The following is a 20000-nucleotide window of genomic DNA, read 5'->3' on the forward strand; positions in this document are numbered from 1 at the left end:
ACAATAACAAAGACCCGAGTGACGTCAACTTCGAACTATCTATAAATTACGTCAAAAGGCAAGTCTTAGTGTCAGGATATATAGATAGAATGAAGTTGACGTCACTCATGTCTTTGTTATTGTTTTTTGTCATCCATGTTTATTAGTAATTCTCATTTAACTGTATTCACCAGACTACAAAAGTTCATGGTTACACAGAGTTTTGTGTGTTGGTCCCTTATACTTCCGGATTGCAATGTTATGAGCTTCTCAGCCAAGCGCACACTATCTTTTCGATGGCAACGGATGATGCATGTATTTCATCAAAATCGGTTCCATAGAATAGCCATCCATCCCCTGGAATCAATGTAACATTATGCAATGCCTGGAAGACGGCAGACCCTGGACATGCTGTATGAACGTGCATATTTATCTAATTATTCATTTAAAGTCTTTCCCAATTATAATAATGGCCCTTTTGTTTGGAACCAGTTGTACGTGACGCATGGGGCATGGGTTTTACAGCAAGAAGCACAGTTGCTCCGATGACGTAATGATCAGGGGAAATTGGGGTAATGGGCATTCTCTATTTTTTCTGATATTTACATCACAAACTGAGGGTGGGTATCCACTTGCATTGGGGAATGGCCTTCTTGTTTGCTGGTTTGCTAATCCAAATTATATATTTATGGGCTCTTCGTTGTGTTTGAAAATTCTCTCAAAGCAAATCAAAATATTGTCCATTTCACAAGTTATGTTAAATCAAATCCATAATGCCGTTCAGTTATCAGACCTGCAAATATCTGCATATATTCTGACTAAAGCGTTTTCAAAGAAATGACTAGAAAAAATTTACCTCAAATATTAATTTGTCATTGATAAATGAACCTTTACTTGTCAAATCTCAAACATGAGAATTTAAAGAAGTGTCGGATTTGACCGTAGCCATCGTTAACTTATAGCCTGGCACTGATCAAAATATGACGTCAAAATGCCAGTCTTTGGCCACAAAAGAAAACAAATCGTGAGTTGTATTCAACCAATGAAATAACTTGTTTCCATGAGCTCTCCCAACGACAACTCACTAGGCGGTGCCAGAACCAAATAATGACGGCAAAATGCCAGTCTTTTTGGGTTTCAGTGTCAGGCTATAACTTAACGATGGCTAGGATTTGACAGTTTTTGGATACCTTGTAGTCAGTTTAATTGACAGATGTTGAATAAAGGGTTTTGGGCAATTTATAAAACATGATAACATCAACGTCTGTAACTACAATTCGACTAGCTATTACATTTGTATGTATTTTGAGTCACTGAACACGGAGATGTCTCTATTTTTGGATGCAAATTTTTGTGTATATTTTATTTTTTGGCCGGACTAATTTGCTAGCTCTGGTGGATTAATATCATTCCGCCATATATTGGCAGGTCGTTTACCAATAAGCTGGACAAGAAAACATAATATGTATAAAATGTATTTAAACTCGACAATAGGTCCGTAGCGTTCTTTCAAATGAATTCGTTGTTGGTGCTTTTTTACATTATATATATATATATATATATATATATATATATATATATATATATATATATATATATTATATATATATATATATATGTATAAATTCACTCACGTATTTTTAAGCCAAAACGAACGTATAATATCTATAAATAAACAACACAAAACTCCCGAATGAAAGACCATTCTACGGACAAATGTCAACTGAGGAAATGAAAGACATTGAAACGTTCGTTTTGGCTTAAAAATACGTGAGTGAATTTGTTTATTTTTATATGCTCTAACCTAAAGTATCGAGCACTCTCGTACCTACTAGTACCCACTAACACTCATATATTATATATATATATATATATATATATATATATATATATATATATATATATATATATATATATATATATATTGAGAATAATTAATACCCGGCAAAATCAAGACAAAGACAAACACACAAGAAACGGAAGTAAACACACCAGAGGGAAATGAATCCTGCATCGAGAGCGTGCATTAATCTCCAAACATTGGGGTCAAATTGAAATCCGACTGCCCAGCGCCTGTGGGTCCAGATGGTTCAGTGATAGAGCATCCACCACGAAATCAAATGGTGGACAGGGATCGATCACGGTGGGGTCGAGAGTTTTTTTGAATATCAATTCGACGCTACGTTATTCTTCTGTGCGGCTATGTGGTCTAGTGGTATGACACTCGCTTTCGGATCGGAAGGTCCTGGGTTCGAGCCTAGCTCGGCGCATAGTTGAGTCCTTGGAAAAGGCTCTTTACTCACATTCTCTCACCGTACTTAGGTGTAAAATGAGTACCTGGCCGTTAACAGCGTTGTCTTTGTCCGAAAAATTGTAATATCGCCTAACAGGCGGCATGTCCCGTCCTAAATGTTAAATTTTGTTGTTGACCAAGGACCCCTTGTAAAGTGCTTTGAGCACATTTAGTGGATATTGCGCTATATAAAGCTCAATTTTTTTTATAAGTAGTAAGACGGAGTGGTATCGAGTTTGCAATAATAATTGATGGTTCCTCTGTGATCTCTTGTTGTTATGCCTGTCAAGCTATCGATAGCCTGCGCTTGGCTAAGAAGCTCACAACATTGCCATCCGGAAGTATAACGGACCAACACACAAAATTATTATGTGTAACCTTGAACGTTTATAGTCTGGTTGATACAGTATAGTGAGAATTACTTATAAACGTGGATGGCAAAAAGCAATAACAAAGATCAGAGTGACGTCATCTTCGTTCTATCTATTGGCATGGATGCCAAATGCGCATAAATCCTAAAACCGTGTGTAATTCATCATCTGGTGTCAGAGTGATTTTCTAGTCTAAATAATAATAATAATAATAATAATAATAATAATAATAATAATAATAATAATAATAATAATGATAATAATGATAATGATAATAATAATAATAATAATAATAATAATAATAATAATAATAATAATAATAATAATAATAATGATAATAATGATAATAATAATAATAATAATAATAATAATAATAATAATAATAATAATAATAATAATAATAATAATAATAATAATAATAATAATAATAATAATAATAATTATCATGATAATAATAATAATAATAATATATCTTTATTTTTGTCCTCGAAAAAGTGGCAGTTTGTCATTTGGTTACACATTTATAACAATACAATATTGACATAGACACACTCACACAGATGCACACCAGTAAATAAGTAGTCATCGAAAAACAAGAAAAGAAATATAAAAATATATGCTGACCGTCTTTAGATCATCTATCCTCGCTCTTTTTCGTCTCGTAATCCTGAGAATCTCCTATACATCCTGCTAATGAAATAGCTATGCCATCTCTATGTAACATATGATTCATTACTACGAAGGACTGGTTACATACACACTACCAAGGATATGTGACCCATCGTCTCAAAACGGTATTATGTCGGAACGAACCAGATGCTTAAAAGCCGAATTAAATAATGTGAAACTGGTCAAAAATATACATTTTTGGCATCAGCACCTTAACATATGGTATCCATTTTCCTCAATAAAACATACAAACTCAACACAAGATATTTCCGGCTATAAATTCAATTTTCAACATCTTAACCAACCCGACTTAATACCGTTTTGAAGCGAATGGTCACATATAGGAACCAAAAGAGTAAAGGGTTTGACGTCACGACTTTTCTTCCCTATTTTACATTTCTAATCATTTTTAGACCTCTTGTTCACACATTACCAGTTAGATGCAATGGGTCACATTTCCTCTTGAATTTGTCCTTTTTTCAATTTTAGATTGTGGATGTCTCCATAATGCGCTGGAGAGAATTATGATGAGGCTGGAAATTCAGAATGTGAATTTGTAGAAATGCTTTGAATACAGCTATAAATACTAAACACTGTATTGTAGAACTCACTTTGCTGAATAATAATCTGTATAGAATGCACTTGTTCCTTCTTCTTTTTTTAGTGAGTAAGAGAAATCTATTTTTGTGTTGGATGGGTGTGAAGTTTTGGGTGAAATTCTAAATTTTGTGAAGTACAAGAGAAATCAGAATGAGAAAATCGTCGGTTACATCGTAACGAATGTGACGATTTTCCTATGGAGAGGGCTAAGGGGTAACTTAGCCTCTTGAATTTTGGACCATTAAAGTACATTTAGTTTTGTGTCAAATATTTCCTTTGATAAAAAGTTTGTGTGTGTTGAACCCGTGACCTCAAGAAGTCAGGGAGAAAAGGCTCTAATAAGACTAGGGTTAGAAGGAGAGAGTTAAGGCAAAGTTGGCCTAGTTGTGAATGATAAAGGGTAGTGAATGATAAAGGGTAGTGAATGATAAAGGGTAGTGAATGATAAAGGGTAGTGAATGATAAAGGGTAGTGAATGATAAAGGGTAGTGAATGATAAAGGGTAGTGAATGATAAAGGGTAGTGAATGATAAAGGGTAGTGAATGATAAAGGGTAGTGAATGATAAAGGGTAGTGAATGATAAAGGGTAGTGAATGATAAAGGGTAGTGAATGATAAAGGGTAGTGAATGATAAAGGGTAGTGAATGATAAAGGGTCGTGAATGATAAAGGGTAGTGAATGATAAAGGGTAGTGAATGATAAAGGGTAGTGAATGATAAAGGGTAGTGAATGATAAAGGGTCGTGAATGATAAAGGCTCGTGAATGATAAAGGGTCGTGAATGATAAAGGGTCGTGAATGATAAAGGGTCGTGAATGATAAAGGGTAGTGAATGATAAAGGGTGATAGTGAATGATAAAGGGTAGTGAATGATAAAGGGTAGTGAATGATAAAGGGTAGTGAATGATAAAGGGTAGTGAATGATAAAGGGTCGTGAATGATAAAGGGTCGTGAATGATAAAGGGTAGTGAATGATAAAGGGTAGTGAATGATAAAGGGTAGTGAATGATAAAGGGTAGTGAATGATAAAGGGTCGTGAATGATAAAGGGTAGTGAATGATAAAGGGTAGTGAATGATAAAGGGTAGTGAATGATAAAGAAAATGAAAAGCTTTTTTTCTATCTTGTCCCGTAATATGACCTAAATAAATATTATACTGTTCTAGATTCAATCAATGTGGGAGATACAATGTGAGGAAATAAGAGGTGTTGGGGGTGGGGGTAGAGGGAAGGGGAGGGGAGGGGATGGAAATGCTAAAAATATGGGGGGGGGGGAGGGGGGGGGGGGGGGGAAGGGGATGGAAATGGTAAAAATGATTGGGGGCGGGGAGGGGGGGGGGGATTGGAACGAAGTAAAATAAACTAGGGGATCCAAGGGAATGTGGACGGCAAGAGGTCAAGCAGTCACCGTGAGTAATGGGGGGGGGGGGGAGAAAAGCAGTAGGAGCGTGATACACACACTAACAGAGAGAGAGAGAGAGAGAGAGAGAGAGAGATAATGTGTGTGTGTGTGTGTGTGTGTGTGTGTGTGTGTAAGAGAGATTGATGAGAGCTTGAAAGAAAGAGGTGGAGAAAGATGGAAAGATGGATAGAGGAAGTGTTAGATACTAGATCTTGGGAGAAAGAATAAGAAGGAGAGAAAGAGAAAGACAGAGAGAGAGAAAGAGAGAAAGAGAGAGAGAGAGAGAGAGAGAGAGAGAGAGAGAGAGGGAGAGAATCGGGGAACGAGACCGTATTAAGAGATAGATAGAGAGATTTGATTAATAGATTGATTGGTAGATTTGATAGATAGATTTGATAGATAGATAGATAGATAGATAGATAGATAGATAGATAGATAGATAGATAGATAGATAGATAGATTTGATAGATAGATAGATAGATAGATAGAAAGAAAGATAGAGATTTGATAATAGATAGCGCGAAATTGAGGGGGGGGGGGAGGGTTGGGGTAGAAATAGAACTATTTTTTCAATTGATTCCTACCCCCCAAGATAGCCACACAAAATGGGCAGATAACCCAATCCAGCCCAATGAATAACAATCAGGGCCGAGAATCTCCGATGATGATTGATGGCAAACACGGCGTGATTGGATAAAACACGAATTATCTCCCTTATCGATTTGATCATGATACAAAAACGGTCCACTTTTTCGGACATGATAAAGTATCGAGTATTCAGTACTCCATTCATTATCAAAATACAGTGGTTGAGTTTGTCAGCCGAAAGAAAAGAATATCAAGTATCGATATCGGTTTTTTTTAAAAATCGAATTCAAAATTATCTCCCTTATCGATTTGAAATGATACAAAAACGGTCCACTTTTTCGGACATGATAAAGCATCGAGTATTCAGAACTTCATTCATTTTCAAAATACAGTGGTTGAGTTTGTCTGCGGAAAGAAAAGAATATCAAGTATCGATATCAGTTTTGTTTTTAAAAATCGATTTCAAATTTATCTCCCTTATCGATTTGATCATGATACAAAAACGGTTCCCTTTTTTCGGACGTGCTAAAGTACCAGGTTTTTAAAAAAATTGAATTCAAAATTAAACCAAAATAATGAAAGGATATTATTAAAAACAAACAATCAAACAAACAAACATAAGTTTTTTCTATAACGTAATATACTCTATATGTGCTCAAAGTGTTTTACAAGCCAGCAGCAACACTTAATATGTAGGAGGTATAGGACGAAACAAAACGCGATTACATTTTATTTTCCATGGAGACAACGTTGGTATCGAAGTGGTACTTATTTTACATCTGAGTGCGGTGAAAGAATTTGAATAAAAATTGAGCTCTTTTATATAACGCAAAAATCCACTAAACGTGCCCAAAGCGCTTTACAAAGGGTCCCAGGCCAACAGCAACACTTACCACGTTAGACTGGATATGGCGCGTGTTAGGCGATATAACCATTTTTTTTTTCGGATCGAGACAACGGTGTTAACGGCCAGGTACTCATTTCACACCTGAGTATGGTGAGAGCATGCGAGTAAAGAGCCTTTTCCAAGGACTCAACCATGCCCCGAGCGAGGCTCGAACCCAGGTTCTTCCGATCCGATAGCGAGTGTCTAGACTACATAGCCGCACAAAAGAAGCTTTTTTTTCCCGTTGGACTAAACTTTGCGACCCCCAGAGCGAGAATCGAACCAGAAACCTATCGATATATATGTGTATATATATATATATATATATTATATATATATATATATATATATATATTATATATATATATATATATATATATGACCCATTGTCTCAAAACGGTATTATGTCGGAACCAACCAGATGCTTAAAAGCCGAATTAAATGTTAAACTGGTCAAAAATATAAATTGTTGGCATTAACATCCCATGATATTGTTGTCATTCTCCTCAATAAAACATACAAACTCAACATACTTCCGATATTTCTGGCTATAAATTCAATTTTCAACATCTTAACCATCCCGACTTAATACCGTTTTAAGGCGAAGGGTCATATTATATATATATATATATATATATATATATATATATATATATATATATATATATATATATATATATGCGGCTATGTGGTCTTGTGGTATGACACTCGCTTTCGGATCGGAAGGTCCAGGGTTCGAGCCTCGCACTCGGCGCATAGTTGAGTACTTGGAGAAGGCTCTTTACTCACATTCTCTCACCGTACTCAGGTGTAAAATGAGTACCTGGCCGTTAACAGCGTTGTCTTTGTCCGAAAAATTGTAATATCGCCTAACAGGCGTCATGTCTCGTCCTACATGTTAAATGTTGCTGTTGACCAGTGACCCCTTGTAAAGCGCTTTGAGCACATTTAGTGTATATTGCGCTATATAAAGCAATTTTAATAATTTATATATATATATACACATATATTACAACACATTAATGTAGCGTAACTCGGGCGTAATCAATCACAGTGAATTTCCACCTCTTTTCTATTCCACTCCAGACTAGATGTAAGTGGACCTCCCTCCTTACAGCGGTCCCAAGTCTCACCCTGGTCCCAATTCTACCCGGAAATTGATCCGTTTTCTGCCACCACGGACCGTTGCCATTCGTCACGTGACTGGGGACCACTAGGACACCATACGGGACACGTCAAATTTGGCTGGCGTCGGAGGAATTCCTGGACATTTGTTTTCTCCTGTGCTGACAAAACGCATTTTTCTCCTCGTTGACCACGAAACTTGTGTCCAGCTGTGACCCACAAAACTTGGACTCCAACTGTGACCCACCAAACTTGGACTCCAACTGTGACCCACAAAACTTGGACTCCAAGTGTGCTTGACCTTAGCCATCGTAAACTTACAGCCTGGCACCGTAGCCATCGTTATGCTATAGATAGTTCGAAGATGACGTCACTCAGGTCTTTGTTATTGTTTTTTGCCATCCGCGTTTATGAGTAATGCTCACTAAACTGTATTAACCCAACTATAAACGTTCATGGATACGCACAGTTTTGTGTGTTGGTCCGTTATACTTCCGGATGGTAATGTTGTGAACTCCTTGGCCAAGCGCATATTATCTATAGACAGTATGCGCTTGGCTAAGAAGCTCATAACATTGCCATCCGGAAGTATAACGGACCAACACACAAAACTGTGTGTAACCAAGAACGTTTATAGTCTGGGTATTACTGATTAGTGAGACGTACTCATAAACGCGGATGGCAAAAAACAATAACAAAGACATGCGTGACGTCAACTTTGAGCTATCTATAGCCTGACACTGAAACCCAAAAGGACTGGCATTTTGACGTCATTATTTGGTTTTTGCACCGCCGAGTGAGTTCTGAGTAGAGCTCAAGGAAACAAGTTATTTCATTGGTTGAACTGTTGAATACAACTCACGATTTGTTTTCTTTTGTGGCAAAAGACTAGCATTTTGACGTCATTTTTTTGGTCAGTGTCAGGCTATAACTTTACGAAGGACACACTGCCACTGACCAAAAAATGACGTCAAAAGACAAGTCTTTGGCCACAAAAGAAAGCAAATCGTGAGTTGTATTCAATAGTTTAACGAATGCGATCACTTGTTTCCTTGAGCTCTAATAACGACAACTCACTAGACGCTGAACCAAACTTTTAAAAATGACGTCAAAATATCAGTCTTAGAGGGCTTGTTTGTTGTTTTTTTTTGGCCAAAATAATCTTTAAAATATGATTTTTTAGTGCACAAGAGTGTTGGTGAGTGAAAGTAAGCCAATCGTATGGGAGTGTTCTATAGTAATTCATTGAATGTGTGTATTGTGTGGATATCTGTTGTGATTTCTGGACCTGTGTAAATCTGAAGAATTCCTAATAATGATGGATTTGTGACCACGAGGGAAAGTTGAATGACGTTGCACATTGAAATAGTTTTAAAAAGAATTAACGCAAAAGAAATGGAAAGAACATAATAACATGTGAAAGATAAGCAAGTATATATATATATATATATATATATATATATATATATATATATATATATATATATATATATATATATATGTATATATATATATATATATATATATATGTATATATATATATGTATATATATATATATATATATATATATATATATATATATATATACGTGGCAGGAAACCATAGGCAATCTGAGATTTAAGTTTCAGATATTTTTCAGTAGCGAGGGATTATCTTTAATTTATCTATGAAATAAAAATTGCACCGCTAAAATGTATTTTTAGAATGCTTTATCATTACATGGGAGCAGTATGTTTAGTCGAAACCAGGACGACTATTTCAAGGGTATATTTTTTTTTTGGTTTTTTTTTTTTTTTTTGTTTTTGTTTTTAATTACTTTTTCTCTTCAACCATGTCTGAAATACAAGGTGGCAAATTGGCAGTAGTAGAAATAATTGTGTTTGTCCACGATATAAACCATTATCCAATATTACAAGTGATGAAGCATTTTTCTTGTTTCTCAGTTTCATCAAAAGTACAGATACGTTGCTTTTTCTTTCCTTTGACAACGGCTTAGTATAGTAAAACTTTCCATCCCATTCCTTCCATTTGGGGCTCTGGTTTATTTTATCCCGAGTCTTTCTGAGTATCTATCTCGATGGTGAATCTCTTTATTCCCATGAGTTCATAATTCAGGATCACTGGCAGTGGAGTTGGTCTCTCTCTCTCTCTCTCTCTCTCTCTCTCTCTCTCTCTCTCTCTCTCTCTCTCTCTCTCTCTCTCTCTCTCTCTCTCTCTCTCTCTCTCTCTCTCTGTTTCTTTTGTACCATTGAGACAACAATAGAATCTGAGTGTCACTTCACAGTCTGTTTGGGTCTCTATCTGCCTGGATAAAAGACGGGAAAACTGGCACGGCACCTACGGACTAATTTAAGACCTTTTGCTTCCTAATTATCCGGTCGGGAAAACACCTCTCCTGCTTGCTTCTCTAATCGCTTGTGTGAATTTCTTCCACAGTTCAGGGTCTTCATCTGATCACTTAATCTGGTCTACCTCTTTAGATCAAAGAGTCTTGTCATAATTTGTGTTCGGACGATTACAAAAGTTGTGTCATTCATTTCGTCATGGAGTAGAGCCTGGTTTTTCGTGTTGATATTATCAACATTGCTCACCAACATTTGCCTAGCAAACAAACAAAAAAAGAACTGGTTGTGTTGCCGTCTGGCCTACTGTATATCATAAATATAGAATAAAAGATGGGCAACGAATATTCATTTTTCGATAAAACGCTGTTTTATACAGAAATAATATATCGTACATGTAAGAGCGTGGCCATTTTAAGAAAGGGGGAACAAAATATTACTATAACTTTAGCAAAAAGACGACTATTGAACAATGTTATGTTCAATAGTCGTCTTTTATATATATATATATATATATATATATATATATATATATATATATATATATATATATATATATATATATATATTCAGAGTCTCAATAAGCCAAGTGTGATAATCGTGACAAAAAATAAATTTGAGATCTTTAATCATGCACCCAATACAGACGATTGTTGAACATCTTGGGATAAATAAATCTATATGCATGTCACAGTTTCAATAAGTCAAGGGAGATTATCTTGACGGAAAAGGGAATTTGAGATCTTTCACCATGCACCCAAAAAAGCCGTTTGTTGACCATCTTGTGATAAACAATATATCTGTTTTTGTGTCACCGTCTCAGTAAATCAAGGGAGATAATCGAATTTATTTAACAACATGAGCAGATCGTCATCGTCATTCGGTTTCCGGTCGTCGTTCAACAGCTCCGGTCGGAAGGGAACACGGGATAACCGGAAGGAAGCCAATTCCACGTCGGATAAGCGGAGCTGTAACCATGACCCTCACCACAGTGACCACCACCGACACAACCTCCATGAAAAACGACAACGCAGCCGCCATGACAACTCGGAAGCGGAAAAGGCTGCCAGGAGTATATTTGGTGACGTACCTCTAACAGGTAAGAAGAAAGTTTCATGATTGGCAGTTATTTAAAAAGTTGCCACTGACCGAGTGGCAGTTAATCTCTTGACGTTTGAGCTTTTAATTTGAGCTTTAAAAAAACATAGTGGGCAGGGAGGTACTTACTGTGTCTTCTATACCCCTATACCTGTTTTCCAATTGCTTTCGGTCTTTGTCATGGAATGAGATTACCTGGTTGTGTCCAGGCCCTGGCCGAATACCCTAGCTAGGAGGGAAACAGTCGAATGTATAGTTATAGTTTTGGGAGATGATATTGTTTTCCTTGTAAATCATCTCTCTGTTATGTACTGTTATTTTTTTTATTTTTAACATATATTTTGTAAACATTTGAGTGTATTCCTCTTAGTAGGGTCTGTGCTTGTGTCTGGATGAGACTTTTAGGTGATCTCAAACTAAGTACAATGATAGTGTGCTCTTGGAATCTACATTTGTTTCCTATTTGAACCATTTCCCCTATGTCTTACTTTTTCCTCAAGTCCTTTTAATTGTACATCAACAATGTTTTTACTATCCACTTTTCTTCCTTTTTACTGGCGCTGATATAACCTAAATGCGTTGCAAACGCCGTAAAACCCTTAAAAACAAAAGAAAAAGAAACCTTCATCGTGGGATCCTTTATACCTGTCTGGGTGGGACTTTAAGGTCATGTCAAAATAGTATAGGTAGATTGATCGATGGCACGTAGAATCTTCTGTTCTCTATTTGAACCAGTCCCCCTTTGTCTAACTTTTCCTTTAGATTTAGAACATTCCCCTCATCATCTTCCTATAACCTAAATGTGTTGCACCCTCCGTAAAACCCTTAACCCTCTCCTTACCAACCATAGGAAAATCGTCACATTCGTTATGATGCAACAGACAATTTTCTCATTCTGATTTCTCTTGTACATCACAACATTTAAAGAAATGCTTTGATTACAGCTGTAGATACTAAAAACTGTGCTGTAGAGCTTACTTGTTACTTATTTGTTTGAGTAAGAAAAGTTTATTTTTGTGTTGGGTGGGAGTGAAATTTCGGGGGGAAATTCTAAAAATGTCTGGGAAGGAGAGAGTTAAGACAAATTAAAACAAAACTAATACACATTCACATTTTTACAGACACAGAGAGGCGATACCTTTGGTCAGCACAGAGTGGAAATCTCCCCGCATTGGAGTTACTCGTGGAGGACTCAGCATCCTTCAACCTGTGTTGTCGGTGAGTGGATTTGTTATGATCGTGTATTCGTGGGAACCGCCCCCCCCCCCCCCCCCCCCCCCCCCCCCCCCGCCCTCCCTTAACACAAGGGAACTGTTTATTGAGAATAGTTAAGTATGTGTTGACTTTATTGGGATGAATGCAGCAGAGAGAAGAAGTACTGTACATTGCCGATTCCCATGTAATGACAGAAGTAGTAGTAGTAGTATTAGTAGTAGTAGTAGTAGTAGTAGTAGTAGTAGTAGTAGTAGTAGTAATAGTAGTAGTGGAGTAGTAGTAGTAGTAGTAGTAGTAGTAGCAGTAGTAGTAGTAGCAGTAGTAGTAGTAGCAGCAGTAGTAGTAGCAGTAGTAGTAGTAGCAGTAGTAGTAGTAGTAGCAGTAGTAGTAGTAGTAGTAGTAGTAGTAGTAGTAGTAGTAGTAGTAGTAATGTGGGGTAATTGCACACATATGTAATGGCTTATGATCGCATAGTGGTGTTTTTCATAGATGGTAGTATTATCCTTTGCGTTGTGTTGTAGATGTTAATAATGACGAAAGAGTTCAAGGGCCGGTGATGATAATTGAATGCACAACACCAAAACATCCAAATAAAAGTCCAGATTCCAAGTTTCATTTCTTACAGTTTATTTGTTTGTGATAAATTCAAAATCCAAATCATGATAAATTCCAAATCCAAATCAAATAGCATTGTCATAATTCAATCAGTTTCATAAATTCCAAATCCGTAAAATCAGTCCACATGTAAAGTCAGTTTGCCTAAGTAACCATTTTCAATATACGTGGAATATTTCTAAGTCCGTAAAAGCAAATAAATGATGGTGAGCACAAAAGGTTTAAAGTGTGCAGCTCATGGTCAAGTAGAATCAGAATCAAAAGGTAGAATGATAATCATGTTTTCCTCGAAACATCCTCTTTTATCCCTATCAAAATTTTACCCACAGTTCCATTGTTTCCACGCCCCCTTGCAGTTATTGACAGTTCCCTGTCAGTCTATAATCCAACCCCTAAGAGTAAGACCAAATCATAATCAAACCTGAAACGTCAATTCCTACATATTGATGTTAAACCCCGCCTTTTATGATATAACATTATTTTGATAAATGCCCGTTTCACATGTTTCAACACGATAACCTATCCCTAAACCAATTTAAGAATGATTGATTAAATAGTACTCAACATGATAACCTATCCATTAACTTGGACACAAAACGGTCTCAAGTAACCTGGACATAAAACTGCGCACACGTGTCATGCGTCTCAAATAGCTTGGACATAAAACTGCCCACACGTGTCATGCACTGACCAAGCTTAACTGATATGCCTGCACTATGTACTCACTAAACCCATTTGCTGATATATATAATTGACAGTTTTGCACCAAATTTCTTAGATAACCTTTTGCATAGGCTTACTCTCTTACATACGCCCCTTTCTTAGAATTTAAATTGACTTAAAACAATTTCAATTAAAAAAATAACAGTAAGAGATTAAATATATATCTAATGTCGAACTAAAATGCAATAAACAAATGTAAGAAATAGTCTATATTTTTTAAAATGACAAATACTTATACCAGTTAAACATTTAACAACTTTAAACTTTAAATTCAAAAACACCAAAGTTGATTACAACATTCATATATATCGATTATAGGTTTTAAAGTATTAAATTCACAAACATCAATTTTGATTACAACATCTAGATAGATATATATCGATTATAGGTTTTAAAGTATTAAATTCACAAACATCAAATTTGATTACAACATCAAATCTATCAAAAAGAGATTAAAATTTAGATTTACCAACACCAAAATTGATTAAAACATTTATATTTATCGATTAAACTTTTTTAAAGTATTACAACATCGACAGTAAGATATCATTTATTTAAAAATTCAAAGAAAAAGTATCTTTTCACCTTAAATTCCATCTTCATAGCAATAAAAGTGTTTAATTCTCGTCATATCCCATCACACATACATATTATTGCGTGAAAAAGGATGGTTCAGTTTCCATTTGTGATATACTCACGTTGAATTATTCAATCTCAAATTCAACTCTATACGACATGGGTGATAATCTCAGCTTCCATGTATGTCTACTCATTTCCTGACATATCAAAACCAGTACCTTGTATATTCCCTTATATTGTATGATTCCATTTAAACAACATTATTACATTAATTCCTACTTATAATATGTGGTACAAATAATGTATAATAGACATCTAGATCCATATACGAAGGATTACATTTCAATTAGTAATAAAAAATATTTAAAAATAAATCATAATAATAGCATTATCATCATTTTAAAATTCAAGGTAAAGTTATTATCATTCATTGTTCATTGTTGATGTTTCAATTTTTTAAGCTTTTTAAGTCATCAAGGTGTAGTTTACAACTACATTGATATCAAATTGTTCTTTGTGGTCATCCATCAGAGGTCACGGCACCAAATAAGATGCATAATGTGGCGTAGTTGCACACATATGTAATGGCTTATGATCGCATAGTGGTGTTTTTCATAGATGGTAGTATTATCCTTTGCGTCGTGTTGTAGATGTTAATAATAACGAAAGAGTTCAGGGTCCGGTGATGATAATTGAATGCACAACATCAAGACATTCAAATAAAAGTCCAGATTCCAAGTTTCATTTCTTACAGTTTTATTTGTTTGTGATAAATTCAAAATCCAAATCATGATAAATTCCAAATCCAAATCAAATAGCATGGTCATAATTCAATCAGTTTCATAAATTCCAAATCCGTAAAATCAGTCCCCATGTAAAGTCAATTTTGCCTAAGTAACCATTTTCAATATACGTGAAATATTTCTAAGTCCGAAAAAGCAAATAAATGATGGTGAGCACAAAAGGTTTAAAGTGTGCAGCTCATGGTCAAGTTGAATGCAGAATCAAAAGGTAGAATGAGAATAATAATCCCGTTTTCCTTGAAACATCCTCTTTTATCCCTATCAAAATTTTACCCACAGTTCCATTGTTTCCACGCCCCCTTGCAGTTTTGACAGTTCCCTGTCAGTCTATAATCCAACCCCTAAGAGTAAGACCAAATCATAATCAAACCTGAAACGTCAATTCCTACATATTGATGTTAAACCCCGCCTTTTATGATATAACATTATTTTGATAAATGCCCCTTTCACCTGTTTCAACACCCCTAAACCAATTTAAGAATGATTGATTAAATAGTACTCAACATGATAACCTGTCTAGTAACTTTGACACAAACGGTCTCAAGTAACCTGGACATAAAACTGCGCACACGTGTCATGCGTCTCAAATAGCTTGGACATAAAACTGCCCACACGTGTCATGCACTGACCAAGCTTAACTGATATGCCTGCACTATGTACTCACTAAACCCATTTGCTGATATATATAATTGACAGTTTTGCACCAAATTTCTTAGATAACCTTTTGCATAGGCTTACTCTCTTACATACGCCCCTTTCTTAGAATTTAAATTGACTTAAAACAATTTCAATTAAAAAAATAACAGTAAGAGATTAAATATATATCTAATGTCGAACTAAAATGCAATAAACAAATGTAAGAAATAGTCTATATTTTTTAAAATGACAAATACTTATACCAGTTAAACATTTAACAACTTTAAACTTTAAATTCAAAAACACCAAAGTTGATTACAACATTCATATATATCGATTATAGGTTTTAAAGTATTAAATTCACAAACATCAATTTTGATTACAACATCTAGATAGATATATATCGATTATAGGTTTTAAAGTATTAAATTCACAAACATCAAATTTGATTACAACATCTAAATAGATATATATCGATTATAGATTCTTTTTTCTTTCAAATTACAACATCAAATCTATCAAAAAGAGATTAAAATTTAGATTTACCAACACCAAAATTGATTAAAACATTTATATTTATCGATTAAACTTTTTTAAAGTATTACAACATCGACAGTAAGATATCATTTATTTAAAAATTCAAAGAAAAAGTATCTTTTCACCTTAAATTCCATCTTCATAGCAATAAAAGTGTTTAATTCTCGTCATATCCCATCACACATACATATTATTGCGTGAAAAAGGATGGTTCAATTTCCATTTGTGATATACTCACGTTATCTTATTCAATCTCAAATTCAACTCTATACGACATGGGTGATAATCTCAGCTTCCATGTATGTCTACTCATTTACTGTCATCTCAAAACCAATACCTTGTATATTCCCTTATATTGTATGATTCCATTGAAACAACATTATTACATTAATTCCAACTTATAATATGTGGTACAAATAATATTTCATAGACATCTAGATTCAAATACGAAGAATTATATTTCAATTAGTAATAAAAAAATATTTAAAAATAAATCATAATAATAACAGTATCATCCTTTTAAAATTCAAGTTGAAGTTATTATCATTCATTGTTCATTGTTGATGTTTCAGTTTTTAAGCTTTTTAAGTCACGACGGTGTAGTTTACAACTACATTGAAATCAAATTGTTCTTTGTGGTCATCCATCAGAGGTCACATTTCTTAGTAATCCGTTCGTTTCGAGAATGGTCATCTTGTAAAATGGTCAGTAATTGTTAATTAGTCATTGTTTCCATTTAGAATGAGTTGTCATGTAATGAAAAAATATATCAACTATAAGAGTTGAGGTGTTTGCATCAAGTCTACGTGTTGCATTGTTATGTGTGTTGTGGTCACTGCATAGCCCAAGTGTCATAAATTCACTTTATTTATTGTTAATTAATTAAAAACTTTTTCCTCTGTAAATGTCTTAGAATTATCACAATAATGTCTTCACTCTTCACATTCAAATATTTAGCGTTGAATAAATAATCAAACAATAGTCTGTCCGGCTTGTTCACATCACATATTTAGTGTTTGTAAATAATCAGTCATTAGTCTGTCCGACTTATTCATATTTAGTACAGTGTAAATAACTAAATAAGTAAAATCTAACACAGTATGTGATTGTGGGCTGTTACTAAAGTGACCAACTTTTACAATTAGTGTGTTGTATTTGTTCGAGTCTTTTGAATTTGGGACGAAAAAAGACTCTACAGGTAGCAAACGTATGCTTAACCTGTTGGGTTGTTTCTTGGTCTTGTGACGTCGCTGTAATCCATTCATCTCTGGCATCTGGGTCGATTCTCCTCGTAGATATTTGTGGTTGTCTTGTGTATACGTTGAGTCTCATTGTAGATGAAATTGTAAAAATTCAAGATTAACTGTGTGCGAGAAGTTTGACTTATCCAGCAAGTCAAAAGAAAGTTTTGAACTCAGCCATGTGTTGACAAAGAGTTCGTGTGTAGTAGTCGACAGAGGTCGTGTGTTGTAATTGTCTGTGTTTGTTGATCGAGTTTTGATGAGGTGGCATGTGAGTACACACCAGGTAGATGATGTAATCTGTAGAGTACCGGTGGGTGACGTGAGTCCACACACCAGGTAGAGGATGTAATAATAACGTAGTCTAGTAGTGTATGTAGTGGGGTCGAATAAGGTCAACAATATTTTCGTTTTTTTTTTTGTTTTTTTGTACGCAGGTTGTTGAATATCATACGATAATGAATCCAAGGAAATCGCTCATGTGGCGTTTTGCGATACTTTTTCCTGCATTGTCTTATATACATATATAGCCTTTATCTTTTACAATGATACTAAGACAGGCGTTATTATAATATTCAATGTTTATAAGTTGTAGATATGGGTGCTGCACACATGTATATTGACATAAGTTTAAATTTGAATATGCTCACCACTGAATATGAAGGAAGTAGTATTGTTCACAATCGAACATCATTTTGTAAAAACAATCGTATCTTGAACGTTTATGTAATTATTGGCGACGTACATCGTTGGGTTTTGTTGTTGTAGAAGTATATACAAGTAATCCAATTGTTCAATAAAGAATGTAAATATAAAAAGGTTCATGGAAGAAATCTGTGTTGATACAGATATTATTTTATGAATTCTGTCAAGTTTGTATAAGTTGAAAGGTACGATGTAATTGAGGTTGCTGTGTAGTTTGTAGTCTGTAGATTGTGTTGATTCTAGACGTATCAATGGCTTTGTCGAGATTGTTACTCCATTTTAATGTATTCGTGGATAGACCAAAGGGATTAGGACATTTCCCGACCTCTGTTGTGGCTGTGTTTGAGTTGCCTCTGTCGTTGTCATCAGCGTTCCCGTTATGACTGATGGTTGCAAGTGTCCTCTTTCGTGATGACTGTATCATGTTTTAGTGCAAACACTACTTCTGCCTTTGATTAACTCGAATTATTCCCCTTAGAAAATCCCTAATTTAATGAAATATGATTTTGTTTATTTTATCATTATTATTGGTGTTATCGTAGCACTTCCTACCATTTCAATTTATTGTTGAATGATTACACACTTAAGATTTGACAATTGAACATAACTTCTTCTTCAACTCAGTTACAAATTTTATGATATAAATGTTAAATTCAAACCACGCAGTAAATATTGATTACAATTACAACAGCAAATCTATAGGAGAAAAATATGATAATCAAAATATTCACAGAAACGATATACACTCTGGTCAATAAAAATTCAATGTTTCGCGCCTTTGCCCTCGGCTTATAAAAATATTCATATAACTCATTGCGACGTTATCTCGCGCCTCTTAATATAGCATTGATAAATGTGTGCGCTTTAACCACGCGCATCGTATTTATAAAAATTCTCCGCCTTCTGCATCATTTCATAATGTTCAACCATGCGCTTTAATCAAACGCAAAATAAAATATTCCCGAACGCCTCATTCCTGCGTCTCGTAATTTAAATCGTGTGCACTTTAATTACCGCGTCTTACATCACTGCGCTTATTTACCCACTATGCATATACAGCATTTTACCATATGGGTTACTTATAATTCGCTGATTCTTAACAAGTTAACCACTTGTGTCACAAATATTATCAGCTCACTTGACATGATAATGCATTTTCAATATTTTGTTATTCTTCCGTAATATCATTTTAACTCCCATTACAAGACATCAGTCTTTCATAATAATTAATACTCCGTCATTTTATTTGTTCTCCGACTTTAAACCAAAAGTCCGTTATTCCGTTATTATGAGAATATGTCTCCTTTTAAAAATCACGACGAAACGCGTTTCAAAACAAAACTAAACAAAACAACGATTGACTCATATTCCGCATAAATCATTTCAACTTAATTTCCAGTGATAAAATCCAAATGTCTTATGTAATCTATTATAACGCCATGTCTCATTACACAAGTAAATAAGCTCTGTTGTCGATTACTTGGCTGCGTTAACCACACATTTATTACCAAGAATACAAACAGATATAAAACTTTGCTCTTTGCCATGAACCCATGAATCTCAAAGAGTCAATATCAACCCACCAATTCATCC

General features: G+C 34.8%; 1 protein-coding gene across 1 annotated transcript in view; it reads left to right on the top strand.

The window, feature by feature from the left end:
* LOC144978064 (uncharacterized) overlaps positions 1-20000 on the top strand; it is a 245246-nt gene that overhangs the window by 69659 nt on the left and 155587 nt on the right. Inside the window, exons 2-3 of the mRNA XM_078923579.1 lie at positions 10829-11354; positions 12475-12571. Of these exons, the coding sequence (XP_078779705.1) occupies positions 11114-11354; positions 12475-12571 (338 nt within the window). The 5' untranslated portion in view covers positions 10829-11113. The remainder of the gene's footprint in view (positions 1-10828; positions 11355-12474; positions 12572-20000) is intronic.

This window comes from Berghia stephanieae, chromosome 8, assembly GCF_034508935.2.
Source record: "Berghia stephanieae isolate SIO BIC M18660-M18661 chromosome 8, UCSD_Bste_1.3, whole genome shotgun sequence".
NCBI lineage: Eukaryota > Metazoa > Mollusca > Gastropoda > Nudibranchia > Aeolidiidae > Berghia > Berghia stephanieae.